Consider the following 21,538-nt stretch of genomic DNA (forward strand, 5'->3'; position numbering starts at 1 on the left):
ACTCCCATGAGATATTTAGCGACTGGTCCGATTTACAGGTGGTTTTCCACTTCCAGCTCATCGAAGCGTTAGTTCATTGATAGAGAAGGGGACGGGAAAATCACGAGGCATGAGCTTGAGAACATCGTTAGCTGGCTGGGTGTCGACATGCTGACACGCCATACCCAGGGTTGCTGCCAAATGGGTACCTGATTAATTGGTCGCTGCGGGTTTTATTGCAGGCTTGGGGTGAGACAAGAGAGAAGAAAGGTGAGGGAGATGAAGCAGAGGACCGTGATGAGAGAAGATTCAAGCTCCATTTTCATGGCTTCCAATTGTCTAATGGAAGACGATGCAGTTTGAAGCTCAAAAACCTCAACCGATTCAGTCTTAAGGTAGAAGATAATGAACTAAAAATGTTTTGAAAAGTAATTTTAACATTTTACTACCCCAAAGTGGTAGTAAAATAAAATTTGCCCTAATTATTTTTAACTCGGTAGAAGTGTTCAAGTTATCATTTTCAAACGTCAATAAACAAGATTGTTGAGAGAAGGTCGATTAAGTAAATCGATTGCAACTATTAGGAGAGTTTTAGTATAAAGTTAACTTTAGGGTAAGTTTTAGCAAAACGTAAATTTATAGGAATATTTTAGTAAATAACAAATAGTTTATTATTTGATTATTAAAATCCATTGTTGCCACATGCTTCACATATGAAGTCGGAGAAGCTGCTGTAACTCTGAGTGAGTTCGCGCAGGAAGAAAGAAGAAAGAAATCTCATCATCACGAAGGTAAAATTGATCGCGTAGTTTTTCATTCAATTGCAGATTTTGGAGAAAATCTCGAACTGTTTTTTTTTTTTTTTTTTGGTAGCAAAAAAAGAGCAGGAAATTTGAACAGGTTTCTCTGTTTCTTACAATATTTACCATAATGCAGTCCATGCTTTCATTGATTTCGAGGAATTTCAGAAGATTTTTCCTTTTCGGTTGTTGGACTTACATTTTGAGATTGATTTTAGTAAGAGATTTTAGTTAAAAGCAACTGCATTTCTGTTTACTGGATTTTTCAGTTATTTGATCATAATGTGGAGGCTTAAAATCGCCGAAGGAGGAAACTCGTGGCTTCGGACAACAAACAATCACGTCGGAAGACAAGTATGGGAGTTCGACCCCAAGCTTGGAACGCCGGAGGAGATTATGGAGGTTGAGAAGGCTCGAGAAGGTTTCCAGAAGCGTCGGTTCGAGAAGAAGCATAGTTCAGACCTTCTCATGAGGATTCAGGTGAAAGAAAGAAGAGAGCTGCTTTTATTTATTTATTTATTTTTTGGGTTTTAGGAAGAAGCCTCGTGACGTTAAGGCATTGGAGACGTGTTTTCTTTAATCCGGGCTATCCGCCCTTCTATAATTTTCTATTAATTAACTAGATGTGTGACTAGGAAATTGTATTCTTTGTTTGTTGTTGACCGTTGTTTGTAATCTCAGCTTGTGTCAATGGTCATAGAATTTCCAAAAAGAGAATTAGACATGCTCTAGAGTTCATATTTCGTTTAACTTGCCAACTAGACCTTCTACCACCCAAAACCCAAGCCTCTCATACTCCAAGTTTACTTGATTTTGCTCTAACTCATTCAAGGAGTATAAATTTAGAAACCCCATACTCAAAATGTAACAAGCATTTTTTTGCATTTTATTGTTTCTTTTCTGAAATTAAATATATAAATTAATTAAAACATCTTGAAAGTGCAAGTTAGTAATGTAATTTTCTAGGATGTCTTAAGATCTTTGTCTTGGAACACCTTATGTACTCAATTGAGGATTATCCTAGCTATTTACTATCCATTCTAATGAATGATATCTATCTATCTATTGGTAAGTAAAGTATAGTTGGGATAAGGCTTGGGTGATGATGATGGCAAGTATAGTATTGTAAAAAACCATTACCAATGTTGGTCCCAACTATTTGGGGTCTTGGTAGGGGTAGACTGGATATGGTCCTAACCTTTGGCATTTTTTTTTTTTTTTTCACAAAGTGGCTGCTCTAAGATTTCAAGCTGCATTCTCTTGCTTGCCAGGCCTAGAGTATTTTATCACAAGTGAATATTTATATTATATTATTTGCACTACCTAGGAATATGGTAGTGCAAATGTAGAACAAATGCACAAAAAATGCACCATGCTTTTTTTTTTTTTAAATTTTATATAAAAAGGAAAAAGAAGCTTTATTGAAGACATCCCTTTTATTTATCAAAGAAAAAGAAGTTTGGAGAGTTCAAAGTTGAAGACATCCCTTGAACTTGATGTGGTCTTTTTTTATGAGTAACATTATTAAAGAAGCTTTATTTATGGTGAATGTGAAAATAAAAGTTAAAGGTACACCTTCTTCATATGACACACTCAAATAAGGGAAATCAAGTGCATAGCAGCAAATACATCGTAGAAGTACAGTTCTGTTTATGATGAATGAGAAATTAAAAGTTAAAGACATACCTTCATATGACAAACTCAAATAAGGAAAACCATGTGCATAGCACCAAATACATCGTATAAGAACAGTACATTCTATCCTATGCTTAAAGCCTCCAATACAGCTGTGCTTTCCTCTGATACAACTTTATTTTTTCAGACAAGAGTCTAAAAGAAAATTTTCATTTAGGAGGTTGGGTACATAAAACTCAACTTTGATGGCAGCAGTAGAGGGAGCCTTGGACCTTCAGGTGTAGGAGGTGCACTCCAGAATGAAATAGGGCATGTGCTGGTTCTGTTTTAAGGTTTGATTTCTATTGGAGATTCCTCAAAGGCTGAAGTGTTGTCAGTTTTGGAAGGTGTAACTAGAGCAAAGGAGCTGAATGTGCATAAATTGATTATTGAAGGAGATTCAAAACACTAGTGATCAAGTAGCTTTTAAACAAAGGGAATCATTTGTGGATATACAACAATGAGTTCAAAAAGTTTAAATGGATAATCAGGGGAGGGGATCAGCGGATATTAAAATTCAATGGGTGCAAAGGATGGCTAACAGCATGGCTGATTCTATGGCAAAACATGGATTGGAGAGGACTTAAATGTTTTGGGCTCAGTTGTAAAATCTTGTTATTGGAGATAAGCTGCTTTATATCCATTCATTTCTGCATTCCTTGTAATCTTCTTTTATAAATTTAATGAAAAATTTCAGTTATTGATAAAAAAAGCAATTGTTCATTTCAATTACAGAATGTTAAAAGAGGTTTTAAGTTGGGAAAATGGACTATTCAGAGTGCAATACATGAAGTCTACCCTAGTTTCCTTAATCCCATCCGGTTTGATGTGGGATGGGGTAATAAAGTACATTTGTGGGAAAATCTATGGTTAGGGGAAGCCCCACTTAAAGACCAATTCCTGAACTCTTTGCTCTTTTAAACTTTAAGTGTGAAACTGTGTCTTTTTTGGGAACACCTTATCAAATGGTGTAAATTGGAACTTGGGTTAGGGGGTGTATTCTGAGGTACAGGAGGTGAGGTACTAGCACTCTACTTAGGTGCTGTAGAGCAAGGGGATTCACTGACAGCAGAACTAATGGTTTTGCTTCAAGAGCTGAAACCTGCAAAACAGCTTGGCTTCCAAAGGTTAGAAGTGGAAGCAGACTTTCAGGTGGTGATTTCCTGGACAAAATTTCATTGCCAAACCCCTTGGGTGTACAGGAAAAGGATTAGAGAAATTTAAATGATAACAAGGGAACTGAGTGTTACATTTAAATGGATGAGAAGAACTGCAAATGGCATGATAGATACATTAGCTAAACGGGGGGCACACCGGCAAACAGGCAGCACTTATTTTGGGCTAAACTTTAAGTAGGAATGGCAATGGGTAGGGTACTCGTGCAAACTGCCCTACCCATTCCCAAACCCCTATGTGTCCCTGATTCCAAACCCGTCTAACTTTTCCTCTCAATTTCCCAAACCCGTTAAACCCGTCCCGACCCATCCCACCCATTAAACCCCTTGACTAAACGTTTTCTACTAAAAAAAATTTCTTAATGCTTATAGTGTGACTTGAACTCGGATCAATTAATGATAGCACCAAATCTCTTAATACTACTTTAAGCCACTAAGCCATCTCACCTTTTCTGTTATTTAATGAAATAAAATAGATTTTATTAACTTTTGTGTTCATCAAAACAATCAATACATGTATATGATTAACAATTCCAACTAAAAATTAAAAGAAATAATATTTAAAATTAGCATTTTGTAACTAAATGAAATAAACAATCTATCAAATCCAAATTTACATCAAATGATGATTTTAATCCCAAGAAATTTATACAAATAAAATATTAATAATAGAATAATTATCTTAGTACTCAAAAGTTATAAATTTGTGCATGATATATAATATAATAGGTTCATATTTATGCATCCCGGGTATTGGGTATCGGATGCCCTAAAATCAAAACCCAAATCCGTCCCAAACCCTATAGGGTTTTGATAAACGGGTCCTATTAGGGTCAGGACGGGTTGGATACCCAAAAATTCCCGCGAAATTGCCATCCCTGACTTTAAGGCTGATTTTGGGGGATTGCATTTTTAGTTGTATCTGTTTACCATATGGGTGTGGGTAAACTACCCATAAATTTGTAAGCTCAATTTTCACATTACGATTAATAAAAGTTACCTTTGCTGATTATAAAAAAAAGGAACTTGGGTTTTAGAAGAAGCTTAAGGGAAAATGAATGTGAGTCCTTAATCCATTTTCTGGACTTGTTAGGGCAAGTTTTTTCTAGACCTGTCCCTGGAGGATTCTAGAGTTTGGTTAGGCTCTTCGGATGGTCTCTTCACTTGTTCCTCTTTTTTCAGAGTACTTGCCTTGGCTAACCTCCTAGTAGGAGACTTCCCTATGAAAGAAATATGGAGTAAGCCTATCCCTTCAAAAATTTAAGCCCTCTACTGGGAAATCTTCATCGGTAAGGTAAATACTTGTGATATGTTGCAAAGAAGGCCTTATGCTTGCCTTTCTCTTCACATGTGCTCCCTTTGTAAGGAAAGTGGTGAGGCTCTATCTGATTCATTATTCTCCTGTACCTTTGTGCATCAAATTTGGGTGTTTTTTTTTTTTTTTTTTCTTGTGTTCTCTTTGGCTGCAGGTGGGTTCCCCCTCAAGATGTGGTGGGCCTATTCATCCTTGACTTCTTGAAACAACCAAAGAAAAGAGGGGAAATAATGTGGAGAGCTACGAAGGCAGCAATTTGTTGGGTGGTTTGGGAAGAAAGGAATAATAGGATCTTCTTTGAGAAAAGCAGGACACTAGAGGAAGTGATAGACAACATAAAGGTGAAGGTTGCTCATTGGGTAAAAAGTAAGTGTGGATTGGAAACCTCTAGAAGGCAACAAAATCAAACTGAACTTTGATGGGAGTTCCCTTGGAAACCCAGGTTTGTCTGGTATAGGAGTAATCAGAAACTCTGAAAGGAGAATCTTGGCTTTATTTCCAGGGCCAATGGCACTGGAAATTCCTTGAGGCCTGATTGCTGGCATTGCTACAAGGTCTCAAGCTAGCTAAACAGTTGGGATTAGGCAAATTGAGGTGGAAGGAGATTCAAAAGTAGTCATTTCATGGGCAAGTTACAACAGACGTATCCCTTGGACTTTCAAACATGTGGTTAGCGAAGTGGAACAGATTGCAAAGGATATAGAGGCTGAATTCAATTGGGTCAGAAGGAGTGCAAATGGACTAGCTGATTCCCTTGCCAAACAAGGGGCCTTAAGGCAACAACTATTTTGGGTGGCTATGTAACTTGGGATTGAAAATTGTTCTAATTTGGGATTCAAAGATGGGAACGACACTCCCATCGCCAAGTTGTACTAATTTTTTGTGGTTCAAACTTAATAATAAATAAAATATTTCTGCTGATAAAAAATGGATTATTCAGAGTGAGGGATGCTATTATATAGGGCATATCACATCTTAGCAATACGTTTGCAGTTCAAATTATGGACTTTATGAAGTTCTACGAAAGGATAGGAAACTAATGAAGCTAACAAAGAGGGTTTTGGTAGGTGTGTTTAAGTTTGAGCAGTTGAACTTAAATCATGACATTGGGAATTGAAAAAGAGATGTGCTTATCCCCAAATTGGTGCATCCTCTGCCGGTCTAATGGTGAGAGTTGTTCTCACCGCCTACTTTCCTATCCTTTTTTTTTATGGGAAACGGTAACTTCCATTAAAATTTAAGGAATACTTTCCTATCCTTTTATTGCTGACATTTGGAATTGGTGTTTCTCTTTATTTGGGTGCAGGTGGATTTTGCCAACAGAGGTAAGCCTTTTGTTTGACCTGTTTGTGTTCAGTTGGCCCAAGAAAAGGGGAAGAATAATGTGGAGGTATATAAGAGCTGCTTTGATTATTGCTTGGGAGGAAAGAAATGCATGAATCTTCCCAGAAAAAGAGAGAAGCAAGGACATGATAAAAGAGTGTCTGGTTACTAGGGGAATACATTGGATCAGAACTTTTGATTCATTGTCACTCTTCTCCTTTGATGATCTTTGGAGGAATTGGTATTCTGTGGCAAGGAGTTCTGCCAGAAAGGAAAGACCAACCTTGGTACGGATGCCTCCCTCCAAAGGATTCATGAAACTGAATTTTGATGGTAGCAGCCAAAGCAACACAAGTCCTAAGTTGGTGGTAGGATGACTGAAAGACACGTTGTTGCTTTGTATTTGGAACCAATGAGAGTGGAAGATTCATAAGGGCTGAGATGATGGTGGTCTTGCAAGGAATTCAGATTACACATGAGCTAAATATTTTTTATTCATAAGGGCTGAGATGATGGTGGAAGATTCATAAGGGCTGAATGACTTTTTGTGTTTATTGCTATACCCTTAAATATTTTTTATTGATCCTTACTGCTGAATATTTTGTTGTATTATGTGAAGACAAGAAGCCTAATTCAGATGCTCAGGTCGAGAAAATCTCGGAAGGGGTTGAAGACCATTTTGATTTATGTGAAGACAAGCAGGAGCCTCGACACGACCAAGAGTTTGAGTCAGGTGTGAGGATCGAAGCATTGGAGGTTGCAAATGGTGAAGATTGGAACGAGCTGAATAAGTTAAGTGGTCCCACCTCAGTCATTGATTATGTAGAGATTTTTTCTCTCTCCTGCGCATTCGGAGGGGGAGGGGGTAAGGGAAAAGAGGCAACTCTCAAACAAGTGAATAAAGGGGATGGCATGGTGATAGGGGAAGAAGATAGGGTGTTCGAGAAGCGGGTTTCTACTCAGGGAGGGCAAGACAGGTGAAAAAGGTGAAAAAGGGGAAGTTGAGGTATCAAACGTTGGTCTATCTATCAAAAGTGGCATTACGGTGGCTGAGGAGGACAAAGAGGGAGTGGTGTTTGTTGTTGAATATGAAGATGTGGAGGAGGGAGAGTGTGTTTCAACCAATGAGATCGAGGGGTGAAAAACTTAGAAGTAAATGCTTTTGAAAGGAATGAACTATTGGTATCCGAAGTTTTTGTTGGAAATCTTGGGATTGATTTGGGCCAGAGGAGGAAGAAGCCTGGCAAAGTTAAGTTGCTCACTATGACACTGAAAAGGATCTAAAAATAGAGTGTCAAACAAATTTCAAATTGTTCATGTGTCCAAGGTTTGAGATTATTGAAGGCCTAGTTGGGGTAGGTCTAAGTAATAAACATAAAAGATTATATAAGAGAAATGGGAGAAAGATTTATCAAAAAAAAAAAAAAAGAGAAAGGGGAGAAAGTTGAAGAATTCATGTCAGAGGGGTGAGGTTGAGGAGGTGCTGGCCTCGCATGGAAATAGCAACAAGGAAGCGTGTGCAAAGAATCAATTTGAAGATGAGGGGGAAAGGAGTTTGGTTTTTGGGGATAAGGAAAAGGAGGAAAGGAATGAGGTTTTGGGGAGAGATGGTGGTTTGGTTCAAGGATTTGAGAAGTGGAGTTCAGGTAGTATGGGTTTTAATTTTAGTGTGGACGAGGAACTAGAGGTTGGCAAGTTTTTGGAAGCAAAGCATGAAGGAGGTTTGGATGTGAAGATACTTGCAGATAAGGATGTGGGGGTTGGTAAGACTTTAGGATTATTTTGCTTGGGTGGTGAGGCCTTCACTACAAGAGCTTTCGAATAATTTGAGAAAAGTAGGGAGAGATGTAAAAAGTCAATTCTAAGGGAAGGGGGTGAGAAGTGGACCGAAGGAGAATAGTAGAAATCTGCTGAATTAAAAAAATTATGAAAGAAAAAAATATTTTCTTGAAGAAGAGAAGAAAGAGAGAAGAAGAAAAGAAGAGAACTTGAGAAAGAAAAGAGAGCTATATCTTGCCGTCCCCTTCACTTAATATTTATATTAGAAATATAAGAAGAACACAATGACTAATATGCCCTTATAGGGTGGCAAACACTAAAAAGCACATAAAAGACTTAAATAAATAATAAATAATGGACCCAACATAACTGCTGTGGTCTCCACTTCCTATCTAACAATGAACATAAAACAACTACTCCTAAAACAACACGAAACTGACTAAATCTTCAACACTCCCCCTCAAATCGGGAGTAAATGTCACACATTCTCTAGTTGTTACCCTTTCTCTTATGAAGTGCCTATCAAATTCAATGTTTTGTGCCGTCATGCTGAATTGGATTGTGGGCAATATTGGTTGCAACTTGATTGTCATAGTATAGCATCATAGGTTCCTCTGCTTTTACCCCAATCTCGCTTAATAGGGATCTAACCCAAAGTAGTTCTAAGACACCATGAGCCATTGATCTATATTCAGCCTCTGCACTTAACCTAGCCACAACTGCCTGTTTTTTACTCTTCTATGAGATCAAGTTTCCACCTACGAAGGTACATACTCTTGTCATCTAAGCAACCTACCCAGTCTACATCTGTACAAGATTCCAGCTTTAGATTTTCATGATCTGAGAAAAGGATACTACTGCTGGGTTGCTTCTTCAGGTATGCAAGTATTCTCTCAATAGCTTCCCAGTGCTGAACTCGAGGTGCATGCATGTATTGACTCACAACACTGACGACATAAGAAATATATGGTCATGTCACACACAAATATAACAGTCGGCTCATCATTCTTTGATATCTCCCCACATCCTTTACCAACTCACCATCCACAACATTAATTCTACGATTTGGATCAATAGGAGTGTCGGCTGGTTTGGTTCCCAACTTTCCAGTCTCCCGCAATAGGTTTAGTACATACTTTCTCCGAGAAATGAAGATCCCATGCTTGGATTTTGCAACCTCAATCCCCAAGAAATATTTGAGCTCACCAAGATCTTTGATCTCAAATTCTTGCTGCAATGATTTTTTTGAGAGCATCAATCTCCTTCAGATCATTTCTTGTGACCACTATATCATCTGCATACACAATCAGGATTGACACAAGTTTATCTCTCCTCTTCACAAAGAGGGTGTGATTAGATTGGGTTTGCGTGTACCCAAAATGGGTAAGTGCCCCTTTGAACCTGTCAAACCAAGCCCTAGGTGACTATTTCAGGCCATACAATTTTCTCAGTTTACAAATCTTTCCTTAACCAACATTTTCATAAAAACCTGCTAGAATGTCCATATATACCTCCTGCAAATCACCATTGAGGAATGCATTTTTAACATCAAGCTGAAATAGGGGCCATGAATAGGTGGCTGCTAGAGACACGAGGATATGGATTGAACTCATTTTAGCAACCGGTGCAAAGGTTTCCAGATAATTAATGCCATAGGTCTGAGTATACCCTTTTGCAACCAATGTTGCCTTGTACCTCTCTATCCTACCATCGGCCCTGCACTTCACAGTGAACACCCATCTACATCCGACTTTCTCCTTGTCTGGAGGAAGATCAACTATTTCCCAAGTTTGGTTTTTAACTAAGGCTTCCATCTCTTTCATGGCTGTTTTCCACTCAGGTTTGGAGAGAGCTTCAGTAACATTCCTAGGTATCAACACAAAGTCCAGGGAAAAAAGGAAAGCTTGGTAGGAGGGTGATAAGGCACTGTAGGAGAGATGGTGTGAAATGCAATGGGCTGTACACTTTCTCTTCCCTTTGCGAAGTGCAATGGGAAGATCAAGGTTAATGGGATCAATTGCAACAATAGTGTTATGTACAAGAACATTATCATTAGAAAAAATAACAGGCTTAGGCTCAAGGGGAATACTTGGAACTATATTTGCTGAATCTGGAGCCTTAGAAGGACAGATGGAGAGTGGTGTGGGTTCTACTGGTTGAGCATGTGTGGAGTCAACCATCGTCTGGTGGTGTTGATAGTGCTGTGAGGCTACCCGTAGTGGTTCAAGTAATGGAACTGATGGAAGTGCTGATGGTAAAACTTGGGGCATAAAGGAAACAGGAAGAGGAATAGACTGTGAGTTCTCCTCCCCAAGACTCTCCCCCTGAGGAGAACCACTCGAGAGAAAGAAGGTAGACTCAAAAAAAGTAATATCCATAGTGACAAATCTACTCTTTGACATAGGGTCAGAACAACAATACCCTTTTTGGTTTTGAGCATACCCAAGGAAAACACATTTCTTGGCCTTAGGATCCAATTTCTTGCGATAGGGGCCAAGAATGTGAATAAAGGAAACACACCCAAAAACCCTTAGAGGTATGTGAAACATCTCCCCATCTGGAAAAAGAAGACTGAATGGTACCTTAAACCCCAAAGTACGTGAAGGAATACGGTTAATCAAGTGTATGACTGTAAGAAATGCGTCTCCCCAGAAATGAATAGGAACTGAATCACACACTATAAGACTTCTTGCCACCTTCACAATGTGTCTATTTTTTCTCTCTGCTACTCCATTTTGTTGCGGTGTATATGCACAATTACTTTGATGAATTATACCATGTTCCAAAAAATATGTGGTCAAATCTTTCTCAAAATACTCCTTGGCATTATCCGATCTGAAGGCCTTAGTTCTTACTCCAAATTGTGTGAGAATCATCTGGTGGAACTGTCGTACTAAGTTAGGAACCTCATCAAATATGTCCAAGAATACCGTGTATAATCATCCACAAACAAGAGGAAATAACGGTAGCCACCCATGGAAGGAATATGATATGGTCCCCGTACATCAGTGTGAATAACATCAAAAGCAAAAGCACTTCTTTTATTACTTGATTTAAAAGGATGTCTACAATGCTTTCCCAACTGACAACTCTCACACTCTAAGGTAGATAACTGGACAAACTCAAACAATTTTGGAAAAAGGAATTTTAATGAACTAAAAGAAAGATGACCCAATTGATTATGACAGAGCATAATCTGACTCATTGACTCTGATCCACTACTACTGCTGCTGCTAACATGGTGGGTCTGATGACTCGGGATCTCATCCCAAAGGTAGACTCCATTCACCTCACGATCACTCCCAATAATCTTTTTTGACTCCAGATTTTGCAAAACACAATTACCAGGAAGGAAGGTCATTGAACAATTCAAATTTTTTGTCAAAGAACTAACAAAAAGATGGTTGTAAGAAGTTTGGGGACATGTAAGACAAAAGATAAAGTAATGTCATTGGCCACTCTAACTGTCCCCTTCCTAGCATTGGGAATATGTGAACCATCTGTTGTAGAGACTTTGTCTCTACCAGAGCACAACTGATAAGAACTAAAAAGGGTAGGTATATTAGTCATGTGCTCAGATGCTCCTGAGTCTATAATCTAGGGAGGTCCCTCCTTACCTGAAGTAAATGCAAAATTTGCAGTTGCATATGAACTACTTGTATGAGCAAAAGAGGTGGTGTAGTTGACTCCTGCACTTTGTTGTCCATTTGAAGGGCTAGAACTAGTTGAATCTTTCTTACTCATAAGCTGTCCAAACCTTTCGAGTTCTGTTCTAACTGCTGCTACTGCAATGGACTCCCAATCAGTTTGGGAAAGGGGGGCCGAAGAGTCTCCTGTAGTGGTCACATTTGCATTTCCCTTCTTGTTCTTGATCCGAGCAGGTATAAGATGTGGATGGAGCTTCCAACAAGTGTCTCTGTTATGCTTAGGTTTCTTACAATAATCACACACTAAGTCCTTATCCTCCCTCCTAGTCTCACTACTCCCCTTGTTTCCAGTTGGCTTAGGTTTGGTTGTACTAACCATAGCAGATTGGTCAATCCCAGGCTGTCTCAGCTTGACATTCCTCTTGCTCTCCTTTCCAAAAACAAAGGCATAGGCTTGAGAGAGTGTCATACTCTCTCTAGAAAGGATATGCTGCCTAGCAATGTTGAATTCAGGGTTTAACCTTGCCAAGAACTCAAAAGCCCTATTTTTCTCTACTAGTTTTTGATAGGTTGTTGCATCATTTACACTTTCCCACACCACAGTTTCTAAGTGATTTATCTCCTACCAAAGGGTTTTCAGCATGGAGAAATACATGGCAAGGGGTTTATCTCCTTGTTTTATACTAATCACCCGATTCCTTAACTGATAGGCTCTGGCAACATTCTCCTTTGCAGTATTAGCCCATAGAAAATTTTTGCCAATGTGAGGTAACATAGAATTACACAGCCAGGACATCACCATGTAATTCTCCTGTACCCATTGAGAGGAATTTGTATCAGGTTTCTTCTCCTCCCCAATGATGTACCCTAATTTTCCACGGGCACCAATAGCCATCTTGATTGATTGTGCCCATTCTAAATAATTTGTACCATCAAGCTTCACTGTAGTAATGATTCTAGACCAAAAAATATCACTACTACCTCCAACACCCAGTCCCATGGTACCGGTGGACTTCAACTCGGTACTCCAACTCTCCATCATACTTCAAACAGTTCAACAATAAGAAAAAAATGTTGAGAGCCTCCAAGAGCAATTCGATTCACACACATAGGAACAAACCCTTCTAGAAGAAAAAAACCCTATTCGGAGATAAATCTCTCTGCTCCCATTGTCTCCCACCAGAGAGAAAAGTGAATTGGCCACTCTAGGAGGCCCAGAAAACTCCATAAACCTAACCTCCCCCTACAGAAAAACAAGAGAAATCCAACAATACCTAAGCGCCCAAGATCAGCTCAAGAGTCCAGCTTTTCTAGGACTCTTCCCCGTACTCTGGTTCTTCCTAATTTTGATGCCAAAAAGTAGATCACCTTCATGATGACTAGATCTCACCAAAAAATCCAAGAACTGGGCAATTTGTAGTAGATCGATTAGCCCTTCATCACCACATGCAGTCAGCCGATCTAGGGCTGCATGAGAAAACTCCAAGAACCCTAGCCGAAGCTCTGATACCAAGTAGAAATCTGCTGAATTAAAAAAATTATGAAAGAAAAAATATTTTCTTGAAGAAGAGAAGAAAGAGAGAAGAGAACTTGAGAAAGAAAAGAGAGCTATATCTTGCTGCCCCCTTCACTTAATATTTATATTAGAAATATAAGAAGAATACAATGACTAATATGCCCTTATAGGGCGGCAAACACTAAAAAGCACATAAAAGACTTAAAGAAATAATAAATAATGGACCCGACATAACTGCTGTGGTCCCCACTTCCTATCTAACAATTAACATAAAACAACTACTCCTAAAACAACACAAAACTGACTAAATCTTCAACAGTCAGGAAGAGGAACTCGATGGGAGGGGGGTATGATCTTGTTTCTGAGAGGAATTTCTGGAGTTGTTTTGTTTGCTTTGTTCTATAATTGAGTGGCCGAGAGTTGTTGTTTCTCTGAGTCATTTCTGTTTGTGTGGGTCTTGTGTTGGGTGTGAGCGTTTTGTACCTGTTGTTGGGTTTGCTATTTCTTCTCTTCGGTGATTTCTCATTACCTTCCCCTTGTACTTTCTTTTTGTTTTTAATGAAATTTTATTTATTATAAGAAAATCACCATCTTGTTCGCCAAAGTCAAAGCAATGAGCCATTCAGTTTAACTACTTCAGTTATTATCAAACGGCCCCTTAATTGGACTTGAAGGGTTTCACACATGTGTTCAAAGGACTAAAGGTCAAAAATAAAACAGACACCTGCATTCATTGGGAGTCTGCTAGAAAAGATATAGAAAGACTTTCCAAACTATTTTGGAGTTTCAATGTTGCAATATACCCCTTTAGTAGGGTGGATCATGGGCAAGGCAGGAATGGACTGTGGGCCTACAACAGTACAACCTTATATATATTATGCATACCATGCCAGGCCTGGGCTGGGTCTGGACACAAAACCTAGGCACTACACTGTTAGGCTAGCCACAGCTACCTTTATTAACAATAAAAAATATCCAGAGTTGAGATAAATGTGTGCTGAAAGTTTCCCAACATCCCTAGGCTTTCCTTTAACAAACAGGTATTCGGTAGCAACCATAAATGAAGTAATAGAAAGAAGCATAATATGGAAAATAACCTTGACTAGGAATTACTGTTAGGTGTTAGAAAACATCACAAAAACCAAGGTGGTGCAGCAACAATAAACTAAAATTCTCATTCATCTCTGTAATTGGAAGCACTATAGTCATGGACTTATGGTCATGGCTTGCCTTATTAGCAAGTAAATTTATTAAACTGCTTATTACAGTAATAACTAATGACATGTAAAGCGGCCTGCTAACTGGACAGCTGATACAGTGACTCAAAAACAATTAAATATGAACTAAAAGAAACATACTTCAACAAAATCCTCTGGAATACCATACCCTTGATGTTGATGTGGGTGGTATGGAAGGAGAGAAATCACAGAATCTTTGAGAACAAGGCTGCATCTCACGAAGAGATTATACAGAGGGCTGTTGTAACTCTTCATTCTTGGCTATCTGATGTTAAGTTTTAGGGCATTCCTCGGCACAATTTTTTTGAACAAAGTTTAGTATTTTCTTAGAGGGCTTGCTGTTTGTTCTAGGAGCTCAGTTTTTGGTATGACTAATGTACAGACCTAATATATGCATGTATCTCACTGTACATGGCCCATAATGATCAAATACAATACTTGTTCAGAAAAAAAAAGAAACATACCTGTGGATTCCACATGGGTCTGATGTCCAAATACTAGAAAAATCCTGTTGCCCAAATACAGGAAAATCTAGAAAATAGAAAGGAAAAAATAGCAAGCAGTTGTGTTCATAATTATCGTATGTACTTCATTTTGCATTAGAATTCATATCTTCAAATTATTGATAAAAAAATTCACCTCTCCATATTTAGGAATGAAAAAGGAATTTACATTCTTGATATATTATTACTGCTTTCACTCAATGTAAAATATGGAAAAGAGACTAGGTAAGGTTTCTGATGTTTCATGTTACACTCTCATGTTGACCCTTTGATTTTTAAAAAACTTAGTTTGCAAAGGAGAATCCACAAAGTACAATCTTACCTCAAGTTAAAGTAAAAGATTCAGAAGATGTTACTGATGAGGCTGTGAAAATCACTTTGAAAAGGGCTATCAGTTTCTACTCGACCATCCAGGCACATGATGGACACTGGCCAGGGGACTATGGTGGCCCTATGTTTCTATTACCTGGATTGGTAAGTATTGAACCTTAAACAGATTTCTTTCCTCTCCTTGGTTTCTTGTAAATTTTTAATGCTGTTTTTCTCATTTAATGGAACAGATAATTACCCTATATATAACAGGAGCACTGAATGCAGTCTTGTCAAAAGAACATCAACGTGAGATGTGCCGCTATCTTTACAATCATCAGGCAAGATAAACTCCTGCAGCTTTGAAGTTGCAACCTGTGCATCTCTTTTACACACCTGTTTAATGTTATATGGTTTCTAGTGTCTGTTATTCTTACCTCTCTCTCTTATACACACACACACAGTTTGTACATTGAAACACAAAACCCTTCTAAACATTGGGACTTGTGAATTGTAGAATGAAGATGGTGGTTGGGGTTTACACATTGAGGGCCCAAGCACCATGTTTGGTACTGCTCTGAACTATGTTACTTTGAGGTTGCTTGGTGAAGGGGCTGATGATGGAGAAGGAGCGATGGAAAAAGGCCGCAAATGGATTTTTGACCATGGTGGTGTCACTGCAATAACTTCATGGGGGAAAATGTGGCTCTCTGTAAAAGACTAAACCCTTTATTCTTGCCGTTGATGGTGGTGGTGATATTTGTCTTGAGCAGTTATGTTCATGCTAGCATGTATTCTGGGGCATTTATGTATATTTTTTTTCTATAATGATATTAGGTACTTGGAGCATTTGAATGGTCTGGGAACAATCCACTACCTCCTGAGATATGGCTGCTCCCTTATTTTCTTCCTTTCCATCCAGGTGTGTAGTGAATCTTTCTCTGATTTGCATTCAATTTTCATTTCTTTGAATCTAGTGTAAACAGAGATTTTGCTTAAATATCTAATATACACTTTCTTTTTTACATAGTAAATGAAAATTTCATTAAAAAATAAAAAAGAGAATACAAGAATTGGGTATAAGAAATCAGCAAGGTGAATTCAAAGTATACAATGTGTTTCCTGTCAATTATATTTGTACTCGGTCAGGAGTTTGCAAAAGTGGATAGTTGATCATGTCAGTTCAATAAACTGTGAAGCTAAAGGATTTAATTAGAATGGTGAATTTTGACATGATAATAATCAAAGAGGGGAAAAATAAAGATAATTATTAAGAAACAGGCAAGATCAAATAACTAGAAATGTGCCACAAGAGCAATGATATTACATCAAACGAAACTGGAAAGTGGAGATAGTTCAGTTTCTTTCTTATCTCTCTACTCAGGCCCAATAGGAGAGGGAGCCACAAGAGCTGAAATGCAAGCTGTCTTCGACGTTTAAAGATTTGCAAGAGTCTAATTCTGCATAATACAGAGGTTGAAGGAGACTCCAAATCTGTGATAAGATGGTTCAAAAACAACTTCAATGTAACATGGCATCATAGGTATACCTTAAGACTAGCCAAGTTGTGATGGCTAGAGATTTGGAAGTGGCACGACCATGGACACAAGCAGCAAGTAGTTTAGATGATTTACTTGCAAGACAGAGTGAATAGGGATAATCTCTACTGGGGGACAACAGTGCAATTGAATTTATGTACTCAGCTGGAAAAGGGTAGGTGGCATCTCTGCTAGCCTAATTAATCTGCCCTACACTTTGTATATGTGATTCTTTAACATATTTAATAAAGTTCAAAGTTACCAATAAAAAAACTGGAAAGTGGAAATACTACCTGCAAAGAGTAAATCATGAATTAGGAACCTGGAAGCTCCTGTAAAATAGAAGCATGAATACATCTCCCACTCTGTAATTAAAAGAATCAATACATCTCTATCTCAGTAGCTTAATTACTTAAAGCAGATGAAGCTGTTCTTGACACTATGCACATGTATGGAAATAATTGTCATTGTCTTTCACCTGTACTGCAGCATGTCATGATGTTAATTAATTTCAAACGTGTGCAACCTCTGAGAAAAAACCTTTGGTAAATTTGCCAGATGGCTTTACTGGAAACAAATAGTTGTTTAAAAGCATCCCATCAAGGTCCCTAAATAAAGAATACTAGATTTTTTTTTCATGACCATAAACTAAGCTTATCACTGCCTATTAGTTGTGGTTGAGCACTAACCATTCCTTGGATGATTTAAAGTACTGCTTGAATCAGTTGGTTTAATACTGATTTTAGTAAGAGTGAACTCTTCCTATCCAAAGGGTACAAATGTGACAGGGTAACAGAGATTATTGTATTTAGATACAGAAGCTGTCACCACAGATACAGAAGCTTTGGGTTTGGTAGTGGTGGCAATTTTCTACTTTAAGAAATACTGCAGCGTTCATTGTGTTGTCCTCAACAGATATGTTGCTCATGTATTATGCAACCAAACATGGTGTCTTAATAGGTCACTAGCTTCTAGTTCTATATGTGAATCTGACAATCTAATTTATAGCACCAGTTTTAAATGTTTTTTCCTTTTCTTATTTTTTGCCTTCTTATGTTATTCAGGAAGAATGTGGTGTCACTGCCGGATGGTTTATTTGCCAATGTCATATTTATATGGGAAGAGATTTGTTGGTCCAATAACACCAACAGTTTTATCTTTGAGGAAAGAGCTATATACTGTACCCTATCATGAAGTAGATTGGAATCAAGCACGCAATCTATGTGCAAAGGTTTGTAATATCTAGCACATGCAAAAGCAAGGGTTTATAACATAATGCTTTGATATCGTTCTTTCTGGTCTTCCAATAAATCTTTCACAATATTAGTCTTTTTAGGTTCACAAATTTTGTCAAAGAATATTTCTTTTAAAACTGTTTTCACTGTCTCATGCCATGTCCTTTACAGACTTTCCTTGTCCTAGAGCATTCAACTTGTTCCAAATCAAACTTGACAGTGCGATATCTTTGCGCACATGGCCAAACCATCTTAATTTACTGAACCATTTAGCCTTCACAATATTCATTTCTGATATAATTATCCCTTTACATCTTTATAGACTTTTATATCAACATTGTCAACTTAGTCATGCTTGTCTCATTTCCTGATTGCTCATCATTGTGCTTCATAGATAATGGCCTTTTGTAACATCTCTGGGTAGGGGCCAATGCTTGGTGTAATGGTAAAATTTTGGGCTGACAAGCATAAAATTGCAGGTTTGTGTCCAAGAATGGCCAATTTGTTTTAAAAAAATTGTCAAAGGTTAGGTTCGTATACAATCCCCCTCCCAAGGTCCCAGTTAGCTGGGACCAAAATTGGGTAATTACCTTTTTTTGTATAAAATTCAGGTTGGAATTATGTTACATGGGAACTTTAAAATGGGTAAACAACCCATTTGTATGTGTCTGAACACCAAAATCAACATGACTCTCAGATTCGTAATATGTGACTAAAGAACCTTGAGCTGTTAAGAAAAAAGTTTGACATGAATTGTTAATTTATAATTTGTGCAAAAAATGGGTTGTGCAGAATAGAGAGAGAAAAAGTGGCAGCGAGTTTAGAGTAAAAACACCACTACTGATTGGGAGAGAAAAGAATGATCTCCCAGTTGTCTAGGGTATTATTTATATTAAACTCATGGATCATAAGAATCATGATGAAATTACAGTAGGACCCTTGTTTAGCAATTGAATATAAAGTGACTAACCCATCCCTCTTTAAGTTACAATAATAAAAGACTTAGTTATCCATGGCCCATACTAAATAAAGTAGAGAAACATAAGTACATAAGTACTAATCAGGGATAAGTAAAGATAAACACTAAGATAAACAATTCTGTCCCATCTACCAGCTATTCTCAAAACTCTCCCTCAAGCTGAAGAGTATACATCATATAATCCCAGCTTGCTAGCAATAAATTCCAGCCTTGGTTTACTTAGAGCTTTAGACAACAAATCTACCAACTCAGATGAAATTTTAGCCACAAGAAATATTAGCCAAATCAACAGCATAGGTTTGAGTAAACACTTTTGCTACAAAGTTTATCATTAAACCTTTCAATAGAACCATCTAGTAAATACTTTATGGTATAGAAGGTGGGTTATTGCTATCTTTTCAGGCCTAATTGGGGAAGGGGACTCACTCTGAGCTGAAATTGTGGCTGTTATGGAAGGTGTAAAAAGGGCTAAGGAGCTAAACATTAGCTGCTTGATCATTGAAGGAGATTCCGAATTGGTAATAGAATAGCTCAAAAAGATCCAAAGATGATTTGGTGGAAATATCTTGGAGCACCCTTGATTTACAGCCTTGTATTGAAGACTCTTTTTCTGTTTGATTTCTAATGTGTTCTTGGTGTGCCAACTTGACAACCAATGATGTTGAGATGTACTTTTTTCATTTTAATGAAATTTCTTTTTGATCCACTTAAGGGTGGAACAATGGTTAAAGTCCTTAGATTTATTCACTGATTTCACTCTAGATGACTTGTTGAGAAAGTGGAAAGAGATTGCCAGCTCTGCCCAGGTTAGACACGATATGAAAGACATAGAATGTGGCAGAGTTTTCATATTGTGCATTCCTCTCTTCTGTTGACAATATCCCTATTCCTAAGAATGTGGCAAAAGCTTTATCCAAGCCTGAATAGCAAGTGGGTGTTCATAGTGAAGCATAAGCCTGATGGAACTGTTGAAAGGTACAAGGCTAGATTGGTGGCAAAAGGTTTTACATAGGTATATGGAGTAGACTATGCAAAGACATTTGCTCCAGTAGCCAAGTGAAGGGATGAGAGATCCATCGTATGGACGCCCAAATCTTGCGGAATAAGGTGGGCGAATTTCAAAAAAAAAATTTCTCTCCCTTCAACTGGGAATCGCATTCCCTATTTAGGAAATCATATTTTCAAGGATCAATCTTGAACCATAAACTGAACCAGATCTGAACAAAAGCAATAGGAGAGGATTATACCTGATACGGAGAAATGATATCTCCCAACGAAGGTGTTCATGCTCAAGGAAGGATCCAAAGACTGCTCCCATTGAAAATGGCGCAATGTAGGATGGAGCAGAATCAGCAGTGTTCTCTCCAAGAACCTAGTCCTTCGCAAGAAATAGCAGGATGGCACGTGAGCACAGCTTCCTATCAGTCCCTTCACAAGGAACTGATATCAAGATCGAATCTTGATTTCTCCCACTGAAATTGAGGTCGAACTGGCAGGTGAGGCGGCAAGAGAGAATTTTCCCAGGTATGCTGAATTCTCTCTTCTGTGATTTCAGCTCTAAAGACTTGCAGTGATCTGATGTTCTTGTGATGTCTAAAGGCTGCCGCCCCCTCCTCCTTTTATAATCTTAAAGGGATCATCCTAATCCCATTAGGAGTTGCTGATCCAAATCATATTTGGATCAGACTTCCCTTTAAGTGACAAGGGTAAACCCTTATCCTATCTGCAGATTGTATCAGCCTTCTCCTAATCTCATTAGTAGGTTTCCAGATCTGAATCTCATTTAGATCTGGCCTCTCTGAGTGGATAGGGTTAAGACCCAATCCTACCTGCTAATCCAATCCCAGAATTCGCCCCCTTAATTTAACTGCTTAAATTAGCCCAGTTCGAAATGGGCTTCAGGCCCATTAGGGTTATGTGCTCATTTAGCCTTCCTAACTGCTGCCCAGTTGGGCTTCCTTGTATGGCGTGGGACCCAAACATTGATCTATACATCAGCCACATGGGTTCAGCCCAGCCTTTGTCACAAGGCCTGGCCGGATACACTGTTATGGACAGTGCACCTCCCGAAACCCATCACATGGGCTCTATGGGCCCAACACTTACCCTAAGTGGTCCCTGGACCAAGCCACCTTGTAACACCCAGGGACTGTGGGCAGATGCAAGATTAGCCCATAATGATCAAACACTGCCCGACAAGAGAGGACCTCTCCCTCGGTTGTAAGGAACAGTGTTGCACTCTCTGCTTATATGGATCTCGGGAATTAAAACCTTTTGCAAACAATTTAGAAACCATAATATATATACTTTTATACCTCATATAAAATATATTTTGCAAAACAAATCTCAACGGTTGAAATCGGCTGCCGGCAGTCTTGGTTTCCATCAGAGAGAGTGCATCCTCGATCATTACCTTTGTCCGACAAAGGGGCTGATCCTGTCACTATGATCAACCACTCATGAATTCTTAGATTGTCCCAACATACCCAGGTTTTGACCCCCGTTAAGGATCTCACTGATTGGTAGAT

At 38.4% G+C, this 21,538-nt stretch overlaps 1 protein-coding gene across 2 annotated transcripts in view; it reads left to right on the forward strand.

Annotated features, from left to right (window-relative positions):
• The window catches only part of LOC104589213 (cycloartenol synthase 2), a 69,908-nt gene continuing 48,370 nt past the window's right edge, over positions 1-21,538 (forward strand). Inside the window, exons 1-8 of one of the 2 annotated variants that reach the window (XM_088893736.1) lie at positions 234-374; positions 699-770; positions 1,049-1,259; positions 15,238-15,423; positions 15,510-15,599; positions 15,776-15,970; positions 16,096-16,180; positions 17,861-18,027. In XM_088893736.1, the coding sequence (XP_088749862.1) occupies positions 1,062-1,259; positions 15,238-15,423; positions 15,510-15,599; positions 15,776-15,970; positions 16,096-16,180; positions 17,861-18,027 (921 nt within the window). In that variant the 5' untranslated portion in view covers positions 234-374; positions 699-770; positions 1,049-1,061. Of the gene's footprint in view, positions 375-698; positions 771-1,048; positions 1,260-15,237; positions 15,424-15,509; positions 15,600-15,775; positions 15,971-16,095; positions 16,181-17,860; positions 18,028-21,538 lie in introns of both variants that reach the window. The other variant, XM_088893737.1, reaches the window with a different exon arrangement.

This window comes from Nelumbo nucifera, chromosome 8 (assembly GCF_055504915.1).
Source record: "Nelumbo nucifera cultivar China Antique chromosome 8, China Antique-T2T, whole genome shotgun sequence".
Classification (NCBI taxonomy): Eukaryota; Viridiplantae; Streptophyta; class Magnoliopsida; order Proteales; family Nelumbonaceae; genus Nelumbo; species Nelumbo nucifera.